This window comes from Bufo gargarizans, chromosome 6 (genome assembly GCF_014858855.1).
Source record: "Bufo gargarizans isolate SCDJY-AF-19 chromosome 6, ASM1485885v1, whole genome shotgun sequence".
NCBI lineage: Eukaryota > Metazoa > Chordata > Amphibia > Anura > Bufonidae > Bufo > Bufo gargarizans.
In genome coordinates this window covers 155,790,944-155,807,677 of record NC_058085.1, presented here as the reverse complement: position 1 = coordinate 155,807,677, position 16,734 = coordinate 155,790,944, and the positions used below count along the sequence as shown (strand labels likewise).

Sequence of the window (16,734 nt, the reverse complement as noted above, 5' to 3'; positions counted from 1 at the left end):
ACATCATAGCCCTCCAGAGCTGCTTAAAAACTGGTCTCTAATTGAACAGTCTAGTACTGCTGTTTTTTTTTTTATTCTACCAAGAATTCTGGGTGGTATACTATGGCTTAAAAGTTTGGCATACAATTTTAATTGCAGTTTCTCTTGTGATCTTAAATTGTCCCAAATTACTACCCATACAACTACATTGCCTTGTGGTATATTTACTCCAAAGAAGCCATGATAGACTGGAATTCTGCTGGTATTTTTTTTTGCTGCATCCACTTTTGACTGTCCAGGTCCAACGCCTCATGGTAAGAAGTCCATGACGTTTCTGACACATGCAGAGAACACTGCGTTTTTGCTGCCTTTGTACATTAAGGGTACACTTCCTTTTACAGTATTACAAAGAAAATTGACATTCATAGTTTTTTTCTTTTTCCTTTAGCATGAGACGAAACAATTCCCAATCCTGAAAAGGAGCATTAATACTACAAAATATCAGCATGACAATCAAATTCAGTAAAGTAGTAAAAGTGCAAAAATCTGTCACAAAAAGAGAGGAGTCCAGTAAAGAATTGGCACCATCTTAAAATGAAGAAGCCATTTTGCCAAAAAACTTCTAGAATCTAAGTTCTGTTTAGTGAGTCTTGTCACTTCACATAATCTCCTCTTCTTAGCTTGAGCAGGTGTAACATACAAAACGAATAGAAACTCTGTACATTGCCCTTTTGTGTGTGTAGAACTGGAGGCATTCATCTCTTTGTTGTCTCCATAAAAAACATTTGATTAACAAAGTTTATGTGCTGTATGTTTCCATAAGGAAGTTCACTTAGGTACTCAAGGAAATGCTCTCAGAATAATTTTGCTTTTTGGTAGGTTCCTGCTAATAAAATTTAAAAATATGGTCCTGCTGGATCTGAATGGCTTATATATAAAAAGAAAGAGCATAACATCTGGACATACAGAAATACGTATTGAAAAGCCTTCAATCACATGCTGTTCTCTCCTCTTGCACAGTACACGTAAGATCTCTTGGGCAGTGCTCATAGTGATTGTGCAACTTGTCATCCATTCCAGGAATCTCACCACTGTTTTTCAAAGCCCTTCAAGGTCTGAACCCATCTAAATACCTACCGGCAACAAAGTATTAAATCATGCAATACTTATTAGTACCAGCTTGAAATCTGACATAGCACGTACACAGGAAAGAGGGGCCTTCGTTTTTTTCTTTCACCAATCAAGACGTTACCTTGCAGACACTTCAGGATTTTTGCCTGTTGCTGTTGTGGGTCGTTCTGCAGCTGCCTCGTGAAGATCCGTGGCATTTGGCTTTGGCAGATGTGACAGGAGGGTCCAGATTTAGAGAAGGACTGGAGCGTGACTTTTTAAGTCCATCCTCATCATTTTCTGCAGAGTCAAATAAGCTGTTTTCAAAAGCTTCCAAATCTTCTGTGCCCGCTTTCAGTTTGGCTCTTAAGAGCATGGCATAAGTGCCGTATCGGGATTTCTGTCAAAGCAAAATAACTAAACATGAAATATATAAGTTATATTTTCAAGAAATCCTATAACTAATTACTTACACACCTATGATGTTACTACCTTAGGGTACTTTCACACTAGCGTTTTTCTTTTCCGGCCCTGAGTTCCGTCATAGGGGCTCAATACCGGAAAAGAACTCATCAGTTTTATCACCATGAGAGAAATCCGTTCAGGATGTCATCAGTTGAGTCACTGAACGGTGTTTTGGAGGGAGGAAACGTTGCAGCATGCAAAATTCCGGATCAGTTGCAAGAATGCCGGATCCAGCATTAATTTACATTGAAATGTATTAGTGTCGGGATCTGGCATCCAGAGAGCTGGATCTGTTCTTGCAATGCATTTGTATAACAGATCTGGATCCGTCTACAAATGCTGTCCATTTGCATGCAGATTGCCTGATCCAGCAGGCAGTTCCGGCGACGGAACTGCTTGCTGGACCATTCTGCCGCAAGTGTGAAAGTAGACACCAGGTGTGATGTACTGTGTTGTCCACTAGTAAGAATTTTCATTAGAGCAGTATGATCACAATTAATGTTATTCCACTAGTAATGCATTATTCAGACTGCGGAAAACGTGTAAATGTTATATAAGGGTAAAGCAGTTGTTTCCCATCAGTCACCCCTAATAAGCTACATGTGATCATCTCCAATGTGTGTGCTAATAGTTCATTTAAAGCTCTTGTGCTGAGTGATTTTAGTTCCTCAGTGCAAAAGTTCGGGAACACCAATCTATCTCTTGTTTGCAAAAATTCAAGGATTGGAGACTGGTACAACATTTAAAGGTCTACCATGTTTTAGTTAAAGTCAATCTGTCAAATTGACTTCAAAACTACTGACAGAGGTAGATACTTGAGGGGTAAAAGTGTTTAAACTTATATTGGTTGGTGCTCTTGAATGCTTGAGAAGTTTTTAACACCCCCCTGTGCAATGATTGCAGGTACCTTGCGAGTGGTCCCTTCTTGTACAGTGCCTCAGGCACTTTGCACAGAGGGCTCCCCACTCTACCTTCTGATCTGAGTGACAGCTCTAGTGGACTCCTGGTTGGATGCTAGAGCCGTCACTAAGAGAAGAAGGATTAGGAAGACTTCCGTGCAGAGAGTCCAGCTCACTGCACACGAAGGGGCTACCTCCATGGCCCTTGTGAATGTTGCTCTGGGGGTATTAAAACGTTTCCGGTAAGCATGAGCACCCACAGTTTAAACAACTTTACCCCTAAATTATCTTCCGCTGCCAGCAATTTAGAGGGCTCAAAACTGCTGACAGACTCCCTTTAAAAAGTATTGATTAAAAATTAGCACCATTCTGCATCTATAGCATTTATAAAAACCTGTGCCTTCTTGGTAGCAGACTACTAACAAACCCTGTGTAGTCTGTTCCTGCAATAATACTCTAGAGATATAAGTCTACATAAGAACTGTATACATACAATGTTATTCCAGTTTTAACATTTGTAGTTTCTTATTTGTTCAGGTTAAAAGTATTTAAACAATAAAAAAGGGTTTGTGAAGCTGGACCTTACATTTACATGTGGACTCTTGGAGGGTCATTTATTAAGACCGGCGTTAGATGCCGGTCTTAATAACCCCTGCCCTGGCTGTAGAGCCTATGGCCTCTACATAACTTCGGCGCATCTACTGCTGGTCTAAATCTACGCCAGTTTCCTTGCTTGCGTATATTTAGAATATTTTCTACACCGTAGGCTACTTTCACACTCGCGTTTGGTGCGGATCCGTCATGGATTTGCACAGATGGATCCGGTAAGATAATACAACCGTCTGCATCTGTTCAGAACGGATCTGTTTGTATTATCTTTAACATAGCCAAGACGGATCCATCTTGAACACCATTGAAAGCCAATGGAGGACGGATCCATTTTCTATCGTGAAAGATTGTGTCTTAGAAAACGGATCCGTCCCCACTGACTTACATTGTGTGTCAGAACGGATCCGTTTGGCTCAGTTTCGCAAGCAGCGTTTTGGTGTCCACCTCCAGAGCGGAATGGAGACTGAACGGAGGCAAACTGATGCATTCTGAGCGGAACCTTTTCCATTCAGAATGCATTAGGTCAAAACTGATCCGTTTGGACCACTTGTGAGAGCCCTGAACGGATCTCACAAACGGAAAGCCAAAACGCCAGTGTGAAAGTAGCTTAAAATGGGTGGAGAAAATGATAAATGAGACTGGCCTGGCGGTCCAACCCTTTCCCCGTCCACGCTACAACCCCGTTTTTTGCTGTAATTAGTGACAGATATACGCTAGAAAACTGGTGTATATCAGTTCATAATTGACCCCCTTGGTATATAGAGGCTAGCAAGCAGTCATTCACAATACTGAAAGGATCATGATTTACTAAATACATAGCAGAGTTCTAAATTACAATGAATTTTACTTAATGTCTAGATACTTCTGTATCTGTTCCAAAGTACCCCACTGAAAGGTTCGAACGCATGGTTAGGTTAGAGATTAGAACGCATGACTGTTAAATTAAGGCTCGTCAACCCTAAAGTCTATCTAATCTTCACTGCAGCTGAATACATTTTGTGGCTTGTACATAGCCATTTAAGACTTGGTATACACTAACTGCTGTATGCTTGGATTGTTAACAGAAAGTCCAGAAGCTTCTGTGTCTCCAGTTTTGAGAACTCACATTTTCCGTTAATTACGTTTTTTTAAAGATTTTTACATTAGATGTAGTGACCTTTCATTTTAACCTTTTGATACCATCTCTCACGAACCATACACATAAGTATCAGCAGGTTAACAGATATTTCTTTTTAAAGCATGTAAATCAGTCTGAAATGTTTCCAAAGCATGCCATGCATCAAGATGTGTGATTTAATTTATTTCCCTCCAGAGTATTTGAACATTTCTCTGTGATAATTAAAGCTGATAATGAACTCATCACTGGCATCTACTTGACAAACATCTTGTCATTGAAAGGTTTTAAAACTTTTCTAATGTAGCAGAGATGGGGGAACACAGAGTTTCCGTTGTAAATTCATAGTGGGGTATATTGTAACCTAGGATTGATAAATTATTATTGTCAGCAATCCGAATATGGCACCTTAGCGTGTTCCTAATCAGCCTAAAGATGAAATTCTCCAAGACCAATGGTGAAGTACATCAGAAGTCAATTAATCAAGTACCTTATTACTGTGAGATGATATATCTTCTCCCCACAGGGAACTCTGCAGAATGGGCCAAGGACTTCGTACATGAGAAAGTAGGATATCATCTTATTACTGAGACTACTTAGACATTTCCATGTTAGAAGGATATGAGTGTCGTACCTCAAATTCTAGGTAGTCTTCCTTCTGCTTAAATTCATCCACTTCTTTCCCTTTCACCTTCTTATCTGGAGGACTAGAGCGATGTTCTATTAAGCTTGATGACATACTCTTGAATTTCGATTCATGTGTTTTGACCTGGTCCTCCTGTACATGGAATATATAATGATACCCATTCAACTTTTTAAAGGTAACGGAAATCTGTGACCAAGAAATTCAGTGTTAAACCAGGACCAATCGCTTGTAGGGCTATCTCAGCTGAATGTAATGATATGTTTCACTTAGTGATCAGTTGGTTCATTCTACAGAAAAAGTACTTTTAATCCATATGCAAATGAGCAGTTAAGTGCACCGAGGGTTGGCCCAAGCCATATGTGCACCCTTGACCCTCCTGCTTAATCTGCCAGCCCCTCCCTCTCCTTATTGGGAACATAGTAAGAGATAAGTATAAAAAAAGGTAAGAATATTTTAGAATTGTATATAATTAAAAAAAATATATATAAAAAAAGCGTGACGATTTCAAGACACAATTAGATACCTGAGATAGGCGAGTGATGGCACTTGGAAGGAGTGGTCGGCTAAATTTTTTATGTGATCCAATTGCAGCTGGGAATGGAGGGGCAGAAAACATTGCTGCCACCACATTAATGCGGGTGATCCATGAATGCATCTGTTCTGTATTCCTAAAAAATATAATAAAGGTCTTTCTAAAAACAGCTTTCATACAAATGCTATTGTCCATAACTGTAACATCAGCAATCACTAATGTAACATTTGGATGGTTGGCTGCATTTCCCAGGTGACCTCGTATTACTGCTACCTTGGACTATGGTCAGTTTTAATACAAAAATCTTTTGAATGCACTGAAAAATCACTATAAAAATAAATAGGAATGATATATAAAATGTATGTAAAACTACTGCATGGGCCATAGATGCCATTCAATATTCCAGCTAGACTACTGAAACTATCTTCCTTTGTTTTTTACTGACAAATAAACTAGCACTTACCCAATCTATCCTAAACTCTGTTGTCCAACTCATATACCGCTCACAAACATTCTCTAATACTACTTCTAAATCTGCCACTGGCAATCAAGCAAAGAATCAAGAATTCAACATGCTCTCTTTAGAGGCTCATACACACGGATGTAGTTTCTGTCTGCATCCGATCCGCATGGGGCCCGCACAAGATGCGGACAGCAGAGAACCTGTCCTTCAGTTTTATGGAAAAGGGTAGGACATTTCTATAGAAGTAAAAAAATAAATGGTGGCATGCACTTGGCCAGGACCCATGTTTTCTGTGTTTCTTACAGTTGTGTGTATGAGCCCTAACTTACACCAATTTCATATGAGCATGTTCGGTTTGGGAAACGCACTCCATGTGATAGTCATATTTCCCGGACTGAACACTGCTCCTCTGACCCGAACACACAGCATCAATCAAGCAGAAATCATTATGATGCTGTGAGTTCAGGTCAGAGAAGCAGTGTTTGGTCTGGGAAATGTGGCCATCACACACCGTGTTTTCCGGACCGAAAGCGGTTGTGTGAAATTAGCGAGAGTTCTTGTCAACAATAGTATTTAGAAGTGATCAGACTGGACCAGTCATTGGCAAGATCAACATTTACTGCAACACTTATTATGACTCACTGAGCTTGAAAGAGGAAAACTCTCCAGTCTGCTGTTCGCAGGTAAAAGACATTGGGCCTTTTGTTATAGTCGGATGCTCTAGTTGCTAGAGAATGATGTATACTGATTGCATTTTTCAAGTCTTCCTCCGAAATTGGTTTTCCTGGTTTATATTCCTCCTAAAATATAGAGAGCAAAATATTACTGTTCCCTGCGTCAGAGGCCCATAGTGAGTAGATATCAGATTATAACTTGAAATTATGTGCTGAGCCGATGTTTCATCTTTCTATGAATATTAAGGTCACATTGATAGACATTTGGTAACAACGTGTACTGTTAATTTTATCAAAGAGCAATTCTGATCAAAGAGGAAAATACTGAGAAGCCAGCCACACGAAAGGGATGTGAGAGTTCTACCATTTGAATGGCAGAATGTTCACAGTGAAACTCTTAACTCCGTTTAACATAATGGAGTTGGTAATATTTTCGCTCTGGTACCTTAAATCCAACTTTACAAGCTGCTGTGTGTGTACATTACAGGGACTGCCAAATACTACTGCATGTTACTGGGTTGTACAGGAGAGGTAGCCCCCATGGACATCACTTCTTATGCTAATACCGTAGCTGTAGAGCATGGTGCACCACACAGACTTCCTGCTCTGCCTGCAACATACTCGCAACGTACTTACTGCTGCTTCTGCAGTAAACCATACCTTCTGTAGATAAAGGATCATTCCCTTCAATATTCCATGAAATGTTTTCCAGCCCCTCTTTCCTCTTGGTGCTGCAAAAATAATTAACAAAGAATACAATTTTTACAGCAATTTAATGCAAGTCATAAAACACAGTGCCATTTACTATATCTGGGCTCTAATGTTGAAGAGGTTTGCTGAGGTTTACTGATCCCGGTCCTCAGGCCACTGGGTCCCACCTCCGCTGATCAGCACAATGAAGGGACCTCAGCTCTTCCTTTCATTGTCTACATAGGGGCACATCTGTATGAGTAGCTGTGTCTTTTCTGCATCATGGCCCTCTCAAGTCAATTCAAGTTCGCATCTTTTTGGCATTATGTGAACAGAGCCTGAAATCTTAAAGGGGATATCTCATGAGGACAACCCCTGTCTATATGGCAATATTATACAGGGTTCTCTCTTAAGGTTACATAGTTAATACGGTTGAAAAAAGACATGTCCATCAAGTTCAACCAAGGGATAGGTGGGGAAGCGAATCCCAGAAGGAAGTGAGACTCGGATGTCTACACATTTTCATAAGCATTAATGTAATTTACTTTTAAGAATTCAGCTTTAAGCCCTTTTTAAAACTGTCCACTGTTCCTGCTGTGACCATGTCCTGAGGAAGTCTATTCCACAGATTCACAATTCTTATGGTGAAGAAGCTTTGACGCCTCTAGAGACTGAACTTTCTCTTCTCCAGTCGGAGGCAGTGCACCTTTTGAGGAGATTTTACATGGAACAGCTTTTCACCGTATTTTTTGTATGGCCCATTTATATATTTGTATAGGTTAATCATGTCCCCCTTTAGACGTCTCTTCTCAAGACTAAATACATTTAATTATTTTAATCTTTCTTCATAACTAAGACCCTCCATGTCCCTTATCAGTTTAGTCGCCCTCCTCTGTACTCTCTCCAGCTCCATGGCATCCTTTCTATGGGCTGATGCCCAGAACTGAACTGCATATTTCAGTTGAGGCTGCACCAATGCTTTGCAAAGTGGTAATATTACATCCCTGTCCCACAGTTCTGAATGGCCACCATGTAATACAACAGCAAAATGAGCCAGGGGACCCAGGAGAGGCTGATTGCCACTGATTAGAGAACCATTTTAAAGCACGAAGATGCAAAAGTTATGAATAGCAAGTGATTCTCTTTAATTGTACTTCAGAGACTGATGCCACACAGGGCCGGCTCTATCATAAGGCAGGCCAAGCAGCTGCTCGAGGGCGCAGAGAAGGGGGGTGGCAAACAATTAACTTGCTAACTTACACTTGCCCCGCAGCCCGGCCCTCACTGTCTCAGTCACAGAGCGAGTGGCACGCAGCAACACAAAACACACACACTGTGAGCTACGAGACCCTGGTATATTTCAATCTCATTTAGCATGTCTTTCAGAAAAGTTTCTCCTGGGATTCAAACTCACGACCTTTCACATCAGAGGCAAGGCACTTACCCACACAACTATGAGCGCTGTATAACCAGTTAAAAAAATATAAGACTTCTACTGTAGGTAACTTTGATACCTAGTGTACAGTCGTGGCCAAAAGTTTTGAGAATGACACAAATATTAGTTTTCACAAAGTTTGCTGCTAAACTGCTTTTAGATCTTTGTTTCAGTTGTTTCTGTGATGTAGTGAAATATAATTACACTCACTTCATACATTTCAAAGACTTTTATCAGGACCTCTGCAATTCTACTGGGCATGCCCTCAATCAACTTCTGGGCCAATTCCTGACTGATAGCAACCCATTCTTTCATAATCACTTCTTGGAGTTTGTCAGAATTAGTGGGTTTTTGTTTGTCCACCTGCCTCTTGAGGATTGACTACAAGTTCTCAATGGGATTAAGATCTGGGGAGTTTCCAGGCCATGGACCCAAAATGTCAACGTTTTGGTCCCCGAGCCACTTAGTTATCACTTTTTCCTTATGGCACGGTGTGTGCTCCATCGTGCTGCAAAATGCATTGTTCTTCACCAAACTGTTGTTGGATTGTTGGAAGAAGATGCTGTTGGAGGGTGTTTTGGTACCATTCTTTATTCATGGCTGTGTTTTTGGGCAAAATTGTGAGTGAGCCCACTCCCTTGGATGAGAAGCAACCCCACACATAAATGGTCTCAGGATGCTTTACTGTTGGCATGATACAGGACTGATGGTAGCGCTCACCTTTTCTTCTCCGGACAAGCCTTTTTCCTGATGCCCCAAACAATCGGAAAGAGGCTTCATCGGAGAATATGACTTTGCCCCAGTCCTCAGCAGTCCATTCACCATATTTTCTGCAGAAGATCAATCTGTCCCTGATGTTTTTTGTGGAGAGAAGTGGCTTCTTTGCTGCCCTTTTTGACACCAGGCCATCTTCCAAAAGTCTTCGCCTCACTGTGTGTGCAGATGCGCTCACACCTGCCTGCTGCCATTCCTGAGCAAGCTATGCACTGGTGGCACTCCGATCCCGCAGCTGAATCCTCTTTATGAGACGATCCTAGCGCTTGCTGGACTTTCTTGGACGCCCTGAAGCCTTCTTAACAAGAATTGAACCTCTTTCCTTGAAGTTCTTGATGATCCTATAAATTGTTGATTGAGGTGCAATCTTAGTAGCCACAATATCCTTGCCTGTGAAGCCATTTTTATGCAACGCAATGATGGCTGCACGCGTTTCTTTGCAGGTCACCATGGTTAACAATGGAAGAACAATGATTTCAAGCATCACCCTCTTTTTGAAAAGTCACGGCTGCCATTTTAACCCAATCAGCCTGAAATAATGATCTCCAGCCTTGTGCCCGTCAACATTCTCACCTGAGTTAACAAGACGATTACTGAAATGATCTCAGCAGGTCCTTTAATGACAGCAATGAAATGCAGTGGAAAGTTTTTGGGGGGATTAAGTAAATTTTCATGGCAAAGAAGGACTATGCAATTCATCTGATCACTCTTCATAACATTATGGAGTATATGCAAATTGCTATTATAAAAACTTAAGCAGCAACTTTTCCAATTTCCAATATTTATGCAATTCTCAAAACTTTTGGCCACGACTGTACATCCATACACATGACAGCTGCCCCAACACACCCAGCTCAGCTACATCCATACACAGTGTACTGGGACAGCTGTCATGTGTATGGATGTACACTAGGTATCAAAGTTATCTACAGTAGACGTCTTATATATTTTTTTTTAAGTAACTGGCTATACAGCTCTCATAGCTGTGTAGGTAAATGCCTTGCCTCTGATACAGAAGGCATAAACTTTTCTGAAAGACAGGCTAAATAAGAACACGAGCACCAAATCTTCAACACTAGAGGCTGGTGGGAACACAGGCCGGAAGAGGCCTGCGTCGCATCGCTGACATGGAGGTAAGTATAAAAGTGTATTTTTTTTTTTAAATACTGGACTGTTACTTTACTGCCACGGGGGGGGAGGGGAGCAGGGGGGCTATTAGCGCCATGATACTAGCACGTGGAGGGGGGAGGAGAGAGTCACTTGATACTGGCACATTAGGGGGCAGGGGGAGAGGATGGCACTATGATATTAGCACATGGGGGGCAAGAAATGGACATGAATCATGAGGGGCAGAAATGTAAAATGATGGGCGGGGCAAGAAATGGACATGAATCATTAGGGGCAGAAATGGGGGGGCGCCAAAATGTAGATTCTCTTGTGTTGACAAAAATCCTTGCATCGGCCCTGATGCCACATCACAACTATCACCAACTATAAAACCTCCCTCTGATTGTACCATATCACTGCAGAGGGATCTCTTACACTGTACCTTTTCTCCTCACATTTTTCTTGAAATTGTGAAACCCCCACATTGCCTCATTAAATTATATCTTCTCTCTATGCTGGGCAAAGCTGGACCTCAATGTTCTGATCAGATGTGTGTCTGCTCATACAGTCTTGGTTATTTCCCCTCGCTTTCTATTTGCTACTTGTAAATATACTTGGAATATTTCTGATGAGTACTTATGTGACGACAGTCTATAGCAGGTACACATAGCAAGGGACACACTATTTATCACTAGGAGCGCTGGTTAAAATGTAGTGAACACAAAATTGTTTTTGGATGATATCTTTTTAATCCATTCTGATTTACTTCCAAGTAAAGCGTCCAGAAAAGGAGCATCTAACAAATACAATTTCATTTTTCCAGCAAAGCTAATTATGATCTGTAGTTACAGCCAAGTGTACGTAGAATACTGTAATACAGCTTGATGATCTTCAGTTTGATTTACATGGGAATAAATCCTCATATACTTTGCAGTGATGACTTAACCCCAGAGAGGCCGGCCCATTATGACACCTAACTACTTATAAAGGCACATAGGCGTTATACTCCCCATAAATGTTTATTTTTAAAGATGCTGTCTGAAAATGTAATATTTATGGCCTATCCTTAGGGTATGTTGTCAATATTAGATTGCTGGGGTCTGAATCCCGGTGTCCTCACCACGCACAACTGTTTGAAGGGGATGTTTGGGTGAGGCAAGTGCTGCGGCCTCTACATTGTTTACTAGACAGAGTGCTATACAACTCGTAGTGGCTGTGCCTGGCACTGCACCTCTGTCCTATTCAAATGGGATAGAGCTACGTGTAGTACCATGCAGAGCCACTACAAAGTGTACAGTGCTGTGTCTGGTAATGAAGTGAATGTAGCTCTTGCCCGAGGCAAGCACGGACAACCTATTACTCATTGTGCCCATACTAAACATAATTCCAAGATTTAAATATTTAATTAAAAACTGAGTAACCTTGGAAATACTATGTGTTATTTGTTATGAATGATTATTTTATGAAAGTGAGTTATCACGATGCTCTAGAACAACTGAATTTAAAATGTAAGAATTTAAAAACAAGTGAACTGAGAAACCTAACCTACAGATCTTCTATCTTAAGCCTCTACTCACTTTTTTTGCAGTCAGGATCTGCATGGATTTTGCGCACCAACACGCCATACTTGTAAGTTGTGATATTAGGATCTTGAGAGAAGTCAAGGAATGGTTTTCCACAACTATTGATGCGTTTTATGGATTTGGGGTTTGGATCTGCAAGTTCTGAGAGTGATCTCCTGAGCTCCTCTTCATCTCTGCAGAGATAAAACAATGCATGTTACTGCACACTTAATAAATAGCATTAATAGATATAACCGGTCAACAGTTTTTAATTGCGTCATGCCATGACTAGCTTTCATTGCAAATATAAAGATGTAAACTATTTTAGACTATAAACCATTCATACAGGAAGACATTTTTGTACAGCTCAATGGAAGAAAAAGTAATCACGAAGCATGGCATAAAAAGTCACGAAGCATAGAACGCTTAGCTTGTAGAAAGATCAAAATGGCCTTGGCTGTTCCAGTAAAAAACACAAAGGTCAATGATTATCGAGAACCAGCTCTGTATAAATAGTTACATAAGTAATAGGCAGAATCACCTGCAGAAATAGTACAGCTTTTACACATGCTGATGATCAGATGAACAAACATAGTGATGGACGAACATCGGCCGGAACAATTCACGAACTTCACATTTGCGGTGGGCCCCATTCACTTTAATGGCAGGTGAACCTGAAAAACCTTCAGCTCATATTCGCAGCCAGCAAACACTTACTAGAAGTACACAAATAGTTCCACAACATGGACAGTTACATTGGCAAAAATTCCCACAGAAAATATGTATTTTAATCAGGGGCCATTTTTATGCGTCTTAAAGGGAAACTCAAAAATGTGGCCTGCTGGCAGCACTACACGTTTTTGTATCCTGCAGAGTCGATTAAAAAAATGCATACATTAACGTAAATGTTTTTCTACCATGGAACTGTATGGTGAACGGACGCCAAAAATAGGATGTGAACCCAGCCCTAGTGTCAGAATAAGCACCAGTACACAGCGGAGCAGGGTGGCGGAGAGGGGAGGCCGCGATATACTGACAGAACGCTACCTGGTCCTGGTGGTCAGGGATGAGGACTGTGCTTCCCAAGGATCATTTTCTACTAAGAAATACAGGGCACAGTATAATACACTACAATCTATATAATATAAAGATATTACCCCTACCCTCGAATAATAATACAAATAGGTGGTCATTTATTATATAGAAATCTGTTGGGCGTATTTCTGACACAGATTGTGGAGCAAAGGTCCTTAGACCGCAATCTGCATATTTTTCCCGCTCATGCCAGATCTAAAAAAGGATGGCGTCGGCAGGAAAAGGGATACAGTTATGGCCATCCAGATATTGGATACCACCGCCATACATTGACCGGATAACACCGCCATACCGTGATCGGATAAAAGGGTATAAGAGGGCACAGTACAGGGAATGACTAGGGGCACTGCACAGGGTGTGGTAAGAGGGCACAATGCAGGGTATAATCAATCAGTATTTGTCGAAAACAGGTATATAGTACTCATCAATCAGTATTTGGTGGAAACAGGTATATGGCACCCCTCAATCAGTATTTTGTTGAAGCAGGTGTATCGCAGACCTCAATCAGTATTTGGTGGAAGAAGGTATATAGCAATAGCACCCCTCAATCAGTATTTTGTGGAAGAAGGTTAATAGCACCCCTCAATCACTATTTGGCGGAAACAGTTATATAGCACCCTTCAATCAGGATTTTGTGGAAGAAGGTATATGGCATTCCTCAATCAATATGTGGTGGAAACAGGTATATGGCACCTCTCAATCAGTATTTTGTTAAAGCAGGTGTATCGCAGCCCTCAATCAGTATTTGGTAGAAGAAGGCATATAGCAATAGCACTCCTCAATCAGTATTTTGTGGAAAAAGGTATATGGCACCCCTCAATCAGTATTTGGCAGAAACAGGTATATAGTACCCCTCAATCAGTATTTGGCAGAAACAGGTTATAGCACCTCTCAATCAGTATTTGGCGATAACTGGTATATAGCACCCGTCAATCAGGATTTTGTGAAAGAAGGTATATCGCAGCCCTCAAGCAGTTTTTTTGTGGGCAACAGGTATATCACACTCGTTGCAATTAGTTACTCCAATAGCGTTTGTCCCTCTATCTAGCTGCGGTATCGTAGCAGAACCGCACACAACTGCTGCACAATACAAATACACTATAATATAATTTCTATGTTAGAAAGTATATTATAAGTATATCACATCCTTCTATATCACATATATCAATAGCACACCTATAGCAGTCATTAAAAGGACTTTTTTGGCCCTATTAGCTAGTGTTTGGTGTCTTTACCTGTCCCTGCTCCAAAATGCAAACTCTCCCTACACTGGCAAAACACATAATGCAAAATGGCTGCCAAATCGGGTTCTGTTATAGGGTTGGGAGTGTCTCCATGTGCTTAAACATCTCAATTGGCTGTCCTGTCCCACCTGATGGATGTGTCATGGGTCAAAGTTCGGCGCTATGCAAAAAAAATGGCGTGTGCGAATATCGCCATATCTTCGCATGTTCAGTGAATCACGAACGAGCAAAGTTTGCCACAAAATGACCGCCGGGCAAACCGCAAGGCCATCTCTGAACAAACATTCATAAAAATGCTCGTTCCTGACCACTGCTCCATGTAAATATATCTTGCAATAAGCAAACAAACGCTCATTTGTCACCTCATCGCATCATTTATTTGGGCATAAAAGTTTTGTCACCAGCACTTCTCTCTGTGTAAATGGAGGATATGTTGCAGAAAAAAAGATCACAAGCTACAGATACATAGAGACTTTTTGTGGCACTACTGATCGACGGATAGAAGCTGAGCTGTGTGATCTATAGGCTTTTAGGATTTAGAGCATGATTTCTGATTGAAAGTAGAGTAAATCCTGACAGGACTTCAAGAAGAGACTGTTAGAGTCCTTATTCCTGCACCCACAGCCAGTGACTGACAGCGCTCCCTGTATCAGTGTACCCAGAAGGCTGTCTAGCATATGAAGAATATCTATGTCAGGAGTTACTCTGTTCGTACTGAGAAATCCTGCTCCAAATCATATAAACCTATTTACCAGATAGCTTTGTCTCTTATCATATACTGCTCAGACGGCGCAGCAGAGATCACCTGATAGGTTCGCTTTAAAGCCTCATTCACACTTCAGAGATTTGGTCAGTGATTTCCATCAGTGATTGTCAGCCAAAAACACAGAACAGGTACAAATCTTTCCATTATACCTTATGTCTGCGGAGGTGCCACTTCTAGTTTTGGCTCACAATCACTGATGGAAATCACAGACCAAATCACTGAAGTGTGAACCAGGCCTAAACAAATGCATTCAGTTGCATGCAATTTTGTCGACCTCTGAAATTTTTCTTAGTCTTCAAGACCTTCTCTTGGCCTCCAATGTTCTTTTTAACTACCATTTCTTTATTACATTTCAAACGGATGAAACAGCAACCTGAAACTACCTCAAAAGGCACAAGAATTAGCCAGTACTACTACAAAAATTTTCCATGTAACCCTGGCCATAGTCGACTTTCAGCTATCTCAGCTGATTTATCTAGATTCATCTCTAAATCTTTAAGATGGCTACTTGTGGCCATGCAACATTAACTTTATATGCCACACTGCCAGTCCCAGCTAATGATAGTGAATCGGGTTCTGCATAAATCAAGGTGTGGGATTCTGCTGATGTCCTGCGGCAACATGCGGGTTGCAACCACATTCACTATGACAGGGTGCAATGTAGGAGCACAATGTTGAGATCTTATGTTGCACAGTCATATAGCTGAAGCCTTAGAGTACTGTAAATAACATAGAAAAACAATGTACAGGTATATTTATTACAAAAGGCTAAAGTCTGTGATACATAGAAGACAGCAATCGGTCACACTGCACCTGAGCAGTATTCCGTGACATGCCAGGGTAACCTTGCTGACCAGGCAGTCAGTTTATTTTTTTATTGACTCCCTGGTCATTGGCCACAAAGGCAAATGACTGGCTTAATTTGGCTAATCATGAAATACAATAGCCAAAATTTCCAACCAGACCAATCACATTTTCGGCACATAGAAGTCTGCCGTTGGCCATCCTGTAAGATTGTCCCAGTTATGGCTATCTTAAATCATAAACACTTTTATGGACCCGAAATAATTATAGACCACAGACTTGAAACCCTAAAAGAATACAGACCCCCATACACCATTCTTAAGAAGAAACGCATTGCCCGGGAGATTTGCCTGTTCTTCCAGAAAATCAGGACATCTCTATTTTTCAGAAGTCTCTCAGATATTCTTGGAGAGTAGGTAAGTATGATTATTTAATATTCACATATGACTACAAGACCCATTTCTACCAGCCATTACTCTATTGTCCTTTGTTGACTCATAATTAATCATTAAATCTTAACTGGCAATCAATGGAACCTATCTCAGGGTTCCTGTACACAGTGTAGCCAGGTTGTGCAGATTGCCACCTATTTAGTGACTTACCTCCAAAAGAGGCAGACCACGCAGCTGCCCTCTAATTACACTCATTACTGTCCAGCTCCAGTACAGTATCCCTATCATCAATGGAGAAAGCTAAAGGACCTGTGATGAGGTCACCACAGGTCCTGTACATCTAGTAAAGTGCAACTGCACAGAGCAAGGTATAG

General features: G+C 41.0%; 1 protein-coding gene across 1 annotated transcript in view; it reads right to left on the bottom strand.

Annotated features, from left to right (window-relative positions):
• The window catches only part of PSD (pleckstrin and Sec7 domain containing), a 245,691-nt gene continuing 228,957 nt past the window's right edge, over positions 1-16,734 (bottom strand). Inside the window, exons 11-16 of the mRNA XM_044299275.1 lie at positions 12,075-12,253; positions 7,152-7,222; positions 6,460-6,617; positions 5,346-5,490; positions 4,811-4,954; positions 1-1,489 (exon numbers count right to left, since the gene is read on the bottom strand). Of these exons, the coding sequence (XP_044155210.1) occupies positions 1,244-1,489; positions 4,811-4,954; positions 5,346-5,490; positions 6,460-6,617; positions 7,152-7,222; positions 12,075-12,253 (943 nt within the window). The 3' untranslated portion in view covers positions 1-1,243. The remainder of the gene's footprint in view (positions 1,490-4,810; positions 4,955-5,345; positions 5,491-6,459; positions 6,618-7,151; positions 7,223-12,074; positions 12,254-16,734) is intronic.